Source organism: Helianthus annuus, chromosome 14 (genome assembly GCF_002127325.2).
Source record: "Helianthus annuus cultivar XRQ/B chromosome 14, HanXRQr2.0-SUNRISE, whole genome shotgun sequence".
Lineage (NCBI taxonomy): Eukaryota > Viridiplantae > Streptophyta > Magnoliopsida > Asterales > Asteraceae > Helianthus > Helianthus annuus.
In genome coordinates this window covers 11,251,884-11,266,876 of record NC_035446.2, presented here as the reverse complement: position 1 = coordinate 11,266,876, position 14,993 = coordinate 11,251,884, and the positions used below count along the sequence as shown (strand labels likewise).

Here is a 14,993-nt window from a genome sequence, read left to right as displayed (position 1 = left end):
GTAAAAACTCAATATTTTGTCGGATCTTTTATGTACAAGTGTTTCTACACTTGTAGTTTATAGAAAATCATACTTATTCATATCTTACCCATTTTTATAAAAACGTGATTTTCTCGACACCCGGTCCTACGAATATACCACTTGTACATCCGTAGATCGGCTTGTTTTAGATACTATTTTTCATGTCAAAACATTTTTACACAAGTTCATGTTTCCCGTGTGGTGGAGTTTCACCTTTTAACCCTTGTACACAAGAAACAAGTGTATGTCAAGATACGCGATCCGGACAAAGTCGGGTTAAACGATGATGAGAGCCACCACATCGTAGATCGGGCCATATTAATCAACATATTCAAGTACTACGACTTTTACACGCGTTATGTGCTTTTATCCAACGAAATACACGTTTTTGAAGACTTTAAAGTTTCATTTAGCGGGTTACCGACATTCAACCATCAAAAATCCTTTTAACCACTCTAGACACGATTAATAATGAGTTTTAAACGTTATACCTCTAGCTCGGGGCTAGGGAAGATCTATGGCGAAAACTGAGTGGATAATAGCAAACGGTAGAGGTCCTCCGCGTTCCGTTTGTTCCGAGCTCCGTTGTACGTAACCACCGACACTTGAGTATACTTGGAATTAGCAAAGCTCGAACCGACAAAGGATGGATGGTGGAGAGGGGGTTCGGCCGTGAGGGGGGTAAGGAAGAGGGAGAGAGAGTTTCTTGATTAGTGTGTGTAAATGTGAGAGAGAGTGGGGCTTTTTATAGAGATTTCGTCCTCGATCAACGTGCAATCTAATATAAAATAATAAAACTCGTACTCTTGTCCTTCCTTGGTTGGCCGAAATCTTTAGGATGTAATGACATCCGGTTCGTTTTCAATCGTTCAGTTACGGTTCAGTTACGTTAAGTGCATTAAGTGTGAGGTCTAACCCCGTTAGTTGTTTAATGCATTAGGAAGCGGGTGTTAGGGTAATCAGGGACCCTAACTGGCTCAGAAAAATACCAATATTAATTTTGGCAATATTTTTATGTTCCGGGTATTGTCCGGTTGTTCGGTTGGATAGTAATCCGTTAAAGTGCTTAAGATATCCGTTAAGCGTCATAAATAATATTTTTAGCGACACAATTTATTCTGCAAAGTGTCGGGAATAATTCCTCATATTTTGGCACTTTATTACTTAGCTAGAAGCTAGTGTGTTGATAAAAGTGCTGTGTTCCGTGCTTAAAGTATGTTTTAGGCACATCCAAATCTCTGTATCTTATCCCTAGAGACGTAATCATACAACCCTTGTATTCCTACACACACTCTGGGTGTAGTAAAAATATTTTGGCTCATTCAGGCCTTTAGAGGCAGTGTTTGCCTGATGCTGGCTATACCAGCATGTTCACTGTGTATCCGTTTAGTGCTACTGTGCTTTTTGTGCATCATGTTTGTCACTAAGGTTCAGTAAATAAGTAATGTAGTGACAGGAAAATCATAGTATGATGCAGACATGTATAAGTATCCGAAATCAAGTAGCAGTAATCTCAGTCAAGCACAGTAATTAGGCAGCAATTAATAATTAATTAAGTCATACGGATACCTGGTTTTGTGAGGGTTGTCACACATTAATCTAGACATATCTAGTGTGTTGCAATGTGAGTAATATCTAAACGAGTATAGACTTGAACTTACATAAGGCTTCTAATTAATGAAGCGTAAGTAAATAATCTCATTTATCCTATTATCCTCTAAAGGAGAGCAGTATTGATTGTTACATATGTAAGGACCTATTTAAGGTTAAACTTATGGAACGAAACTAATGTCCCATTGGGTCTATCTCGGCATGTTATGATATCTATCACGTAAGAGATATCTCTGAGATCTATTATACCAAAGTTTGTGTTAAAATGCTTTGACTTATGTAACATATACTTATCAGAAGAATATCATTTATATAGACAAGTTTAATTTAGTTGCTCTCACTCATCTTGAGGTAGACACATTAATCCACTTGATTCTTGATGAAAATAATTACGTTAAGATTTCATCACATTATGATGTTTGCATTAACCCATACATGGATTTTATTGGCTTATAGACAAACTGTTCTTTAACCTTAAGTTTAGAGCTTTCAGGTTGCTTTATGAACATGTAAATATGTCAGCCATTTGTTAGGGAAAATTGTTTTAATGTTCATTTAATGTAGCTTTAAACTATTATAAGCCACTAGAACAGTGATGATCCTTAAAGAAATCTTTGATAATTTATCTCTTCCTAAGTATAACCTTTGACAATCAATCATGCTTCTTAGTGTCTTAACGTTTATATATTTGGATTTGAACACTCTTAGGTAATTCAATCAAATCCCAAACGTTATACGAACATATAAAATCAGTTTTACTAGAAAATTGTTTTATTCCATTTAGAAGATTAATTGACGCTAATGGCTTAATTAGAAGAGATAGGATCAGTAAACTTTTCCAAAATCCATTTCAACTTCAGTTAGGGAGGTTATGTAATCATCAAAGTCAGTAAGCTTTCAAACCTAGATGACCTCCTAAGTTGATTATTAGGTTTATTAGAAGTTTCAGTTTATAGATTAGCTCTTGGTTAGGTTTCTATCATTTTCAGGATTCTAAGTCTATAAGAGTTGGTGCAGTATGGTGTACAAGAGGTGTAATCGGAGTTAAATTCGGAGTAAAATTTAATGACACTCTTCCCCCCGCCTCTTGTATTCCTTGCAAGTCATGATAAGGACTTTGACTACTCCCACTGACCTTAGAAATCTTTAGGAACTCAGCACGCTTAGGGTCAATACTTAATGACCGAAAAAATCTAATAGAGAAAAACAAATTAATGACGTTAGTCGTTGTGATTTCTCTTGTTGAGGATTATGTTAGTTTAGGTAAGAAATCTAAGTGTGCCCACAATTAAGGAACAATGAAACTTTTGTAAGTATAGCATTATATTTTAAGGAGACAAGTTTTGATAGAACAGTGTCATAATGGAGCAGTGTCTTGTACAAGAGGTGTAGATTGAAGTAATATAAAGTTTTACCCCCACATCTTGCAAATATTGCAAATTATTATTAAGACACTTAATGCTCCCACTGATCTGTGATATCTCTAAAATTCTACAAGAGAAGTTTCAATGAGGTACGTGACGTGGGAACCTATTATATATACGTTAGACTTTATTTTGATTCCATTAATGTCCAAATGTCATAAGAAAAATCAGGAACATATCTAATAGAAATCTTATTAAGTATATATATATATATAAATGAATAGATTTCTTCTAAGACCGTCGGCCATATGCGACAAATTTTTGATACAAGTTGATAGTCCTTAAATGATAAATGAACTATGCCTGAATATTCCATTTGGAATAAGTTCCACGAATGCCAATGAATGACTTATGATGGACCCATACTTATTCCTTAAGCCAAGTCATATTATAGGGCTTTAGCGACATGATTTAAAATCACTTAGAATGAGATTAGATAAAAAAAATCATCCTCATTAACCATGTCATGATTTCTCATGAATTTCGGTTATAATGGATGAACTTTACAAGTCTCATTTTCCTTTTGTCAAATTCTCATTTGCATGATGACAAAAGTTGTGAAAGTGTAAGGTGTCATCTAGTTTCATCTTAGTAATGTTTCTATCCAGATATTTAGAACAAATAAAATGAGAGTTTAAGATAAGTGTGACTTTATGTTGGTTATGTAAACCTCACAACCTTCATGACGTAGCCTAAGTAATGATACTGTATTCTGGTTAATCTTCAGAATATGTAAGGTATCGAAAGGCTTTGTTAGAAGACTGCTTATTATGGTTCTTATAGCCTTAACAATTAATTTTGTCACTAACTCTCATGTTAGTTATTTGTCGACTTCTGGTAAGGAAACGTATGGAACTAGAGTCAACTAATCATGTGTTAAATGGAATATTAAAATTAGCAGACTTAAATATCATTAGTAAGTGACTATCTAATTAACTTATCCAACTGTTCATTTGAATAATGGATAGTCTCGTTGCTTATGCCTAGTCATATGGCACAATTATGCAGTGAGATTTTCCATTGAAGAACCTTAGAGGTGGAATTAGCTCTTGTAATTTGTCTATGGACCTTAGAACAATCCTCTTTTAAAGTTTTAAGTTATGCCTAGTCTTATGGCACAATTATGCAGTGAGATTTTCCCTTGAAGAACCTTAGAGGTGGAATTAGCACTTGTAATTTGTCTATAGACCTTAGAACAATCCTCTTTTAAAGTTTTAAGTGGTTGTAAGGTGAGTAACAACTTATTTTCCAGCTTCAAACATTCATTTCTTTGTACATATGTTGATTATCAACACACTCATTATACTTTGGTACTTTTGAGTGTTATAGTTGATTTATAAGGCATCAAATTGTACAAGTGAAAATCTTAGTATGTAATGTACTGGAAAAATGTACTTATTTCAATGCATAAGCCCTTAACTTTATGGGTCATGGTATTGTACATTATGATGTATTCAGGAATGCCACTTAACCTTATAGCCTAGAATTTTAAATGAAGGCATGCATCTTAGTAGTTCTTGTGATTAGTCCACAGATAATAGGTTAGTCTTAGGAAAGACTTAATCTGGAATAACTTTAGTGATAAAATTTATGCTAGAGAGATCTTGATTATCATAAGAGACATCATGTTCGATTTGTCCTATTCATCATGCTCTAATTTTCTTCTTTAGAATCTTTATCAGAAGAGAGCAATAGGATTATTGTGTCTTAAGAGATAATCAAAGATTTAATTTAAGAGCTAATTCTTATAGAAACTTTAAATAAAGCAAAACATTTTAGGTTTAAGAATTAGAGTGGATGGGATATTGATTTATAGAAGAAAGTTACAGTGAGTAAAATTATGGATACTAAAAAATAAGGCAGACGAAATGATCATAAAATTAATGAACGATTATTAATATAAGGATCATTATGTGAAGAGGTTGTGATATGTCTATTACTAACATCAAAATAATAGACTTAGTTAAAATTCCACTTAAACGAAGACAAATCAGCTTTGGCCAGAAGTGTAATCATTTAAGCATGTGTGCAAAGTAATTGTGACAAATCAACTTTGGCCAGAAATGAGACAATCACTTTAGTTATGCATTTGTTAAGAATGCTATACATGAATGAATTAAATCAGCTTTGGCCAGAAATTAAGACATTCACGTTTGTAATGCATACTCAACATGGCTTTTATTATACTTGAGCAATAAACAGATGTATCAAATCAGCTTTGGCCAGAAGTGATACATCAGAAGCTCACCCAAGTTAAGCCATTTTGGTTTTGTAAAACATTTTAGTTCACATTAACAGCTTAATAAAGTAATGAGGTTGAGATTTCGAGTTAGTCTTAGGTTTCGAGTGAGATCTCGACTCAGTTATGAGGTCTCGAGTGAGATCTCGAGTCAAGTCTCGACTCATCTTGTAACATTATGAGGTTTCGACTCATTAAGGTCTCGAGTCGCAACCTCAGTGTCTCGAGTCGTAATCATGGTCTCGACTACTGTGTTTTATGAGATCTCGATTCCATAATGAGGTCTCGAGTCGCAACCACGATCTCGAGTTGTAAAGATTTTAGAACCATTATGATTTTGAGTTGAGACCTTGTGGTCTCGGGTCGAGATCTTGGTCTCGGGTCGTTAAAAGTGATCTCGAAACTCCTGTTAACAGCTGTTGTTGTGAAAATAACTGAAAATTCGAATTGTTAGGGATTTTGAGATGTAATTTCCTATTTTAGTGCTGATCTAATTTTATCAAATATTTCAAAATTTTTTATTTGTTGATCTAATAACAGTTTTCAAAAATTTCTAAGAGTTAAAACATATCAAAACATGGAAAAACACTCAATAATCCAAATCATATTCCAAAACATAAAGGAATTTCGAATTTTTCTAAGAACAACATGAATGTGTGTATCTATCCAAGTTAATTATTCGTTTATAATATTTATACGAAACTTAGAGATAAAGTTACACAATTTAAGGATATAGAATTATTCTCTAAATATTATCCAATAATAACATGTATAAGTGAAATAATAATCAAACAACTTTCAATATTGATATATATTACGCCAAAATAATGAAAGGCATATTAATTCTAGAATATCACACCACTAACAAATAAATCATCTACTAATGAAGCGATGATGAAATATTAATTTTGGAATCTTGAAAAACTAAAGTTGTAGAAAATGGAAAAAAATAAAACAAATTTATCGATGGAATTCATATATAAATCCATGCCATTAATTGTTTTACAAATTTCAAGATTATGGATTTTGATAGATAATAATTATAGCAATTTGTTCATATCGAAAATTATTTGGTGTCTGCACAAGAGTTAAGAGTTATGGCAGAATTATTTTTCACCATTAGATTGTTTCGTAAAATATTGCAATTGTTTATCAAAACCACTTCAGAAAACTAATCCATCAATATTCGATTGATATATATGATTGAATTGATATAATCAACATTGCTCTGATACCACATGTTGATTATATCATAAGAACATGGGTAAAACATAAACCCTAATAATGTAAATTCAATCATGAACAATAAAATAAGACGTGTGTACCTGATTAGCGAGTAATCACACTAAAGATTGAAGTAGACGTCATGTTCGTCAGATTGGTCGCGTTCCTCCTTAGGGTGCAATCTAATGATGGTGATGAAGAAACCGATAAAGGGGAATCGGTTAGGAGAGGAGGCGATTTGATGTTATGTGTTTTATCAAGTTGTCTAACCTTGAAACCTCTACATTAGTCTCCTTATATATGCACCCAAGAGGAAACCCTAATTAGTTAATAAGGGTAATTTGGCCCATCAACAATTACCAACTAATTATTTAATAGGTTGTTATATATTTGAATCTATATAATGTAAATGATTATAATGGCTACTAGATTAAATATAACATAAAAATATATTTAATCTTACAAAAAATATGTTAGTAACAAAATGATCTTGATGTAGATGTTATTTATTTTGATAAAGAACTAAGGCGTTATGGCCATAATTGTTTTTGTTTGTGAATTACCTTATTAAAAAGAACCCTAAATCAGTAGTTTAACCAAAAAGTTTAGTCTCCGTTATCTTATAAAATAGGCTCAAGCTAAGTTTAAATCGTGCACAACCCTATTTATTTCAAACCTTGCTTGGTTACTTAACCGAAATTAACCAAAACCGAACCATAACCGACTTCATAACCGATTAACCGTAACCGAAGTTTGGTTAGGGTTATGGTTACCAAAACTCCATAACCGAACTAGCGGTATGATTATGGTTAATAGTAAAAACCGAACCAAACCAACCCATGCACACCCCTAATGTAGAACAAAAGTGCATAAATCCTTATAAATATAAACCACGCACAAGGTGTGCATATTAACAAGGAAACTTGTAAAATGCCAAAGAAGTTGATATCTGACACTAGATTCGTGTATAACATAGCGATATAATTCACTTAGGAACATAGATATATGTTTTATGGGTTGAAAGTTTCCCGTTCGCTTTCGATATCTTTGGCGAATTGGCACTCTCGCCTCTGACGCGGTGCAGTTCCTCAAGCGAGTTCAGCAGGTGGAAGCAGTAACACCGCGCATGTTAAGGGGCAGAATTTTGTGTTTAGCAGGGTAAGGTTTGCTATTCAGAAGGTGGTAGCAGCACTGTTGCCCGTATATCTGTCATTAGTCTGTAATCGTCTCTGTTTTAAGTAATAAAATGGACAATTATTTTTCTGTTTTATATGATTATACATGTGTAACATTGCCCAAAAAATGACTAATGAATAATTGCTTATTAAACTATGAAAATGTAGTTTTTTTTTTAAGAAAAAAAGGAGCAACTTGCTAAAAGAATGAAGGAAATACACATGGAGGGTAGCAGGAGGCAGGAAGACAAATCGAGTGGAAACAATTGAGACAAATTTTTAAAATGAATACATAAAGATCGATCAAATGGCAAGTTGGAGGTTTCATCATCAGACTCATCTTTTCTACAACTAATTTAATTATTTAAAATTTGTAATCAAAAGGGTTAGTGGGTTAATAATACATATATAAACCTGGAAAGAGACTTTACAGTTGCATAACCTTATGATTCAGTGAATCATGGTGGCCATAGAATCATTCAATTATTTTCTTTTCTTCAAATCAATATAGGTTTTTTATTTGCCCGAACTTTAATTATTATTATTATTATTATTATTATTATTATTATTATTATTATTATTATTATTATTATTATTATTATTATTATTATTATTATTATTATTATTATTATTATTATTATTATTCAAATCTGCGTAAATTATCTCATAAACACCTTCTTCTTAAGCAACTTTCATTCCTATTGATAACACAAGTTAGTTCCCACCTTGTTAAATTCAATAACTCTGGTTTATTATTATGATTTTTTTTCACTTTGAAAACTATATTATAAAATAAAGGGATTTAATAACACCAATCATAACCTAAGAACAAGTATGAATTATTGCACTTTAAATATTAAAGGAGAATATTAAAGGAGAGGTCTAAGTCTCAATTCTAACTTTAGGGTGAATATTTAGAATTATTGTTCAAAAATAAACATTGTTATTAAAAAAACCAAAGGTTAATTTTTTTTATAAGTGGCTAAAAGTAAACCAGTTGAACTGCATCTTCCTAACTCTTAGTATCTCTTTAAATAATTAATAATCCAATCAGTTAAGAGAGTTAACTGCCATTTTTGTCCATGTGGTTTAGTGGAAAATGACACTTCAGTCTAAAAAAAATAACTTGCGCCAGTTCCGTTCTTAATATTTTTAAAATGTCACTTCAGTTCAAAAAGATAACGTCTTGCGTCAGTTCCGTCCTCAACGTTTTTAACGGCGTGTTATCTTTTTGGACTGAAGTGGCACGTTTCGAAAATGTTGAGGACGGAACTGGCGCAATTTTTTTTTTTGGATTGAAGTGACATTTTTCACCAAATCACAAAGATGAAAATGACATTTTTTTTTTTCTGTCTCTTCCCGTCTAATAGAAATCGCCTTGGCCTATCACATAGGTGAGTAGCTAAAGAGCTTGTCATGTGCCCTCTCTTCCATATCTACACATGATCAGACCTCTCTCTTTCTCCTCTATATCTTCGCTTGTAAGGGTAGACAAACCCCATTGTAGATGGTTTGTCGATTACAACTAAAATGTAAAACTTTTAAAAAAAGCTCTAAGACTCATTCCAGTGACATGATCACCTGGTTCTTTCTTTATGTATAAGTTTATGATTCATAGAGAATTTATACATCATTCTAGTCTTTCAAACTATGATTAAAGACTTATCCATTATCATCAATAAACTAAATGAATTACAAATTACATCCATTTTTGTTTGTTAAAGGAACAAATTGACAAGTAGGATTAAATTTTTTTCTTTAACAATGTCAAGTCCATGTGATATTAAGATAAAACTTTGCACTCATACAGAATATAAGATACTCTCAATCCCATTGCCATACTACAAAACGTTTTGGTCAAATCATTGACCTGTTTAATTATGATGCTAAACACAACAGTTATGAAAATCTATATGAAACCAATCCATCAAATTTGATTTAATGAAATCATGCAAAAGTTAACAAAAATGGGATACAGGAACGAAAACAAATTTATTCAATCAATTACAGAAAAAAAAAACAAATTTTATAAACTTTCGACATATATAAAAACACACATTAAAAAATCCGAAAAAACCCCGTACCTAAGAACATAAGAATGTACTTAGAATCAAAACCAAATAACAAACACAATAAACACCACAAACCCACCGACTCTTGCAAGCCAAACAAACAATATGAAAATGTTTTAACTCTGGTAATGTGCCTTTTCCTTCTTTTCTTCGGTCTTCGAATGATGATGTCCATGAAGCTTCTCCTTAATCTTTTCAAAGATACCCTTCTTCTCCTTGTGTTCAACTTCAACAGTGGTATGCTCGTTATGTGACACTACCGGATGTGGTGGTGGTGGAGCAACGACACAATCCTCCTCGACCTTCTCAATGAAGACCTTTTTCTCATCTGGTTCGCAACTTGGCTCTGGAAGGAGAACAACAACTTCCTCGTATTGCTTTGTAGAGACACATACTTCTTCCTCATGTTTCAGAATTTTCTCAAGTTCTTTCTTTTCTTTCTCTTCTTCTTTCTTCTCCTTGTGCTCCTCAATTTTTTCCTTAATATCTTCTATTTTTTCTTCGACATTTTCTTTGAATTCTTCTATCTTCTCCTTGATGTTCTCCTTATCCTCTTCTACTTTGCACTCAATATTTTCCTTCACTTCTTCTATTTTATACTTCGTCTCCTCTATCTCTTCCTTGAGTTCTTCTTTAAGCTTTTCCTTTTTGTACTTGCTCTCATATTCTTTTTCCTTGATTTTCTCTTTAAGCTCCTCTTCTTCACATTCTAACTTTTCCTTAATTTCTTCTATTTTCTCCTTCAATTTCTCCTTTTCTTCTTCTACTTCAAACTCAACCTTCTCCTTGAGTTCTTCAATTTTATATTTGATCTCCTCTACTTCTTCCTTAAGCTTTTCTTTATGCTCTTCATTTTTGTACTTAGCCTCGTATTCTTTTTCCTTTATTTTCTCTTTGGCCTCTTCCACTTCACACTCTATCTTTTCCTTGAGTTCTTCTATTTTATGCTTGGCCTCATCTACCTTTTCTTCAATTTTTTCCTTAATTTCTTCGATTTTTTCTTTAATTTTCTCTTTATCCTCCTCTACTTCACAATCGACCTTCTCCTTAAATTCTTCTACTTTGTATTTGATCTCCTCTACTTCTTCTTTGAGCTTTTCTTTATGCACCTCGTTTTTGTTCTTTGCCTCATATTCTCTTTCCTTGATTTCCTCTTTGGCCTCTTCAACTTCACACTCTATCTTTTCCTTAAGTTCTTCTTTTTTGTATTTGGCCTCATCTACTTTTTCTTCGATTTCTTCTTTAATTTCTTCGATTTTTTCCTTAATTTTCTCTTTATCCTCTTCTATTTTACACTCGACCTTCTCCTTAAGTTCTTCAACTTTGTATTTGATCTCCTCTACTTCTTCCTTGAGCTTTTCCTTGTGCTCTTCTCTTTTGTACTCCGCCTGATATTCTTTTTCCTTGATTTCCTCTTTAGCCTCTTCAACTTCAAACTCTACCTTTTCCTTCAATTCTTCCTTTTTATAGTTGGCCTCATCTATTTTTTCTTCAATTTTTTCCTTGATTTCTTCAAGTTTTTCTTTGACTTTCTCTTTATCCTCTTCTACTTCACACTTGACCTTCTCTTTGAATTCTTCTAGTTTATGTTTGACCTCCGCTACTTCTTCTTTGAGTTTTTCTTTATGCTCTTCATTTTTATACTTGGTCTCGTATTCTTTTTCCTTGATTTTTTCTTCAACTTCTTCCACTTCACACTCTATCTTTTCGTGTAGTTCCTCTTTTTTGTACTTGATCTCCTCAACTTTCTCCTCAATTTTTTCTTTGATTTCGTCGATTTTCTCTGTAATTTTTTCTTTTTCCTCTTCTACTTCACACTCAACATTCTCCTTGAATTCTTCTATTTTGTACTTTACCTCCTGTACACCTTCCTTGAGCTTTTCCTTGTGTTCTTCGTCTTTATACTTGGCCTCGTATTCTTTTTCCTTGATTTCCTCTTTGGCCTCTTCCACTTCACACTCTAGCTTTTCCTTGAGTTCTTCTTTCTTATACTTGACCTCATCTACTTTTTCTTCGATTTTTTCTTTAATTTCTTCAATTTTTTCCTTAATTTTCTCTTTATCTTCTTCTATTTCACACTCGGCCTTCTCTTTAAGTTCTTCAACTTTGTATTTGATCTCCTCTACTTCTTCCTTGAGCTTTTCCTTATGCTCTTCCTTTTTGTAATTGGCCTCGTATTCTTTCTCCTTGATTTCTTTTTTGGCCTCTTCCACTTCACACTCTACCTTTTCCTTAAGTTCTTCTTTTTTATATTTGGCCTCATCTACTTTATCATCGATTTTTTCTTTGATTTCTTCAATTGTTTCCTTAATTTTTTCTTTATCCTCTTCCACCTTACACTCGATGTCCTCCTTAAATTCTTCTATTTTGTGTTTGCCGTCATGGATCTTTTCTGCAATTTTCTCCTTTCCCTCTTCTATTTTTTCCTCAATCTTTTCCTTCAACTCATGTGTCTTCTTCTCTTCATGGCAAGACTGTAATTGTCACAAAAAGTAAAGTTTGCTCTTTGTTATAATCCTACATCATGAAACTATAAGATAGACATATTCGAATGTGAACCTTTATGTAATCTATGTAAAAACTTGTAACATATAGTTTTAACGAATCCTGACATTATTATTATATTATAACTATTTAAAAGAGGGATAACTAATACTACTAGTGAATTAAGAGAAGAGATCGAGCAGAAATTTGATTAAGTAATTTTTCTGTCACAGTATACTAAAAGATTCTAGAGATTAGCGTCTTAAGAAAATAAAAAAATATTAATATACTATTATTTAAATTGCACGCACGTATATTATATATCCTGTAGTTATGTTTTTCCAATTATATATATTGTTAATGTTAATGAAGGATGATGAATAATAACTTTATTTTTATAATAATATATTGCTTTTTATTATTCTTTTATTTAATATATTTTAATAGTTTATTATTATATTTACTTTTAATAATATATTTTTAATATTTTTTTACCTTTTTAAAACCATATATTTTCTTTACCATAATTTAATAATTCTCTTTTCTTTGTTTAGAACATAGTTTAATTTATCAATTAATTTGATACTTCTCTAATAATTTATGTTTATAGCTTTTTTTAAAAACTTAAGTACGTAGTTGGGCTTGATTTTTTTTGACATTCCGTTATAAGTTTTGTTAAAAACAAAGTTGTATTCAAAATAAAGTATTTATTTGGTATTATCAAATGATACGTTGATAAACTAAACTGTTATAACGGTTTGACTTTCTAAACAATATGATTTATTTTCAAATCACATTTGTTTTACATTATAATTTGTTTGGTTTCGCCGTAACGCGCGAAGTCAAGAAAAACTAGTATATCATTAAGTTCAGTAAGTTTCCTGATAAATAATCTAATAAGCAACGAGAAGTTATTTTTTGCGGATGCGAATGAGGAGTTCAACCAAAATTTTAAGGGATGCGAACGAGATTTTAGCAAATACACTAAAGAGGGGCGCCCTCCCGCCCAACCAACCCTTCACTTGGGTCCGCCCCTAGATGTAATACGCATTCATACATTTACTTATCAAAACCCTACATGATCTTAAGATCGAGTACAAGTATAAGATGCACAAAATTACAAACCAACAAAGCATGAAACCAAACATGGTGGGAGAAAATTGAAATTTGTCTAGTTTTTCTTAAACTCAGTTTTAACTTATATCAAAATTTGAAGAAAAACCTTAACGAAGCTTTATATTTATATATTTTTTGTATTATAATAGTACAGTCTGTTAAAAAAGATAGAATATCATAAATTCAAAAAAGAGAATATACTTTAATACGGGTTATATTAGTTTTACAAAACAAAAGACTTTGGCCCCCACACTAGTTTTTCAAAACAAAAACAATTATTATATATAAATAATTTTGGCTCTCATACTAGTTTTACAACACCAACAAAGTTGTATATATAGATATTTATTAAAAATCAATTTCTATAAGTTCTTAAAAATAAAAATTAACTAATATGGGAAACAAAAGAATTTTTCTTGTGAGAGCCTAGTTATATTTTTTTTTTTTTTTAAAGAAAAGAAAGAAACTAAACGCTATTTTTTATAGAAATTATTTTGGCTCCCATGATACCCTTCAAAAATCTATGAACATGTGGCATATGCAATTTGCATATAACAAAAACTGTGCTTTCTTTTGGGTTTAATAATCTTTATTGATATTATTCACTCATACTTTAACTGTTTTTAATTACATGCATAATTCCATATACATATGTATTTCACGGTACTAGAATCATCCTCCGTATTATACATACATATACGGAGGATGATTCTAGTACACAAAACTCTTAATCTAAAAACGATAAGAGTAATTGATATGTAAATAAAAAGGTGTTGATATGTAACAACACATACGTAGTTAAATATCAATACTATGGACACTTTGTGTTACATATAAACATCTTACTTCTCACTGTTTTTAGGTTAAGAGTATTATATATTTGATCCTTCCTCTATACATATATATGTGTATATAAATATGCATAAATACATATATGCACATATTCATATACATGTGTTGTAAAAAACATCATTTAGTTTCTGTATGTGCTTATGTTTTTTTTGAAACCAAAAATAGAAAACTTACACTGCTGAAGTTGGTTTCTTTCTTCTCTTCCTCGCACTCCGGCAAAACCACCACCGTGCTCTCCACCTTCACAACCGTGACGCTTTCGCAGTGCTCATCGGCCTTAGGGACTTGCTGGTAAACTGAATTGTCAGCCATGATCACAGAAACAACAAGAACAAAGTATACAGTAACAAAATATGTGAAAACTTGGGCTGTATGTTTTTTAACGAATCAAATAAGAGATGCTTTGCAAGATGAATGACTATGTGTTAATGAGAGAAACAATGGGTGTTTATATAGGAGAATTTCACGCGTAGAGGGTACACTTGGATTGAAAATACCTAATATTCAAATGAATAAAGAAATGAAGGTGGTAATTGGTAGGAAACTGACAAAGTGTTAACCAATGGGGCGGTTTTGAATTTCAATAATCCAACCCTAACTTTGTGTCACTTTAGGGCATGTGTAGTCATAAAGCCCTCAAAGGGGCGTTATTCGCCATGTGGCATGCCACGTCAGCAAGGGGCTTTATGGGGCTTTATGCAATTTGAGGCCGTAGTCATAAAGCCCCTGTGTAATCATTACTCAATTAATTTAATTTTCAATTTTTTAAATAATT

General features: G+C 32.0%; 1 protein-coding gene across 1 annotated transcript; it reads right to left on the bottom strand.

The window, feature by feature from the left end:
* Positions 1-9,667: 9,667 nt before the first annotated feature.
* Positions 9,668-14,643, bottom strand: LOC110908077 (golgin subfamily A member 6-like protein 22). The gene is made up of 2 exons (XM_022152982.2): positions 14,393-14,643; positions 9,668-12,240 (listed from the first exon to the last, which is right to left on the bottom strand). The coding sequence occupies exons 1-2, from the start codon at positions 14,528-14,530 to the stop codon at positions 9,883-9,885; spliced, it is 2,496 nt and encodes an 831-aa protein (XP_022008674.1). The 5' UTR covers positions 14,531-14,643; the 3' UTR covers positions 9,668-9,882.
* Positions 14,644-14,993: the final 350 nt, after the last annotated feature.

Coding starts and splice junctions, on each gene's coding strand:
- LOC110908077 (XM_022152982.2), bottom strand. CDS start 14,530: ATGGCTGACAATTCAGTTTACCAGCAAGTCCCTAAGGCCGATGAGCAC. Junction 12,241..14,392: donor AAGAAACCAACTTCAGCAGT/GTAAGTTTTCTA, acceptor TGACAATTACAG/TCTTGCCATGAAGAGAAGAA.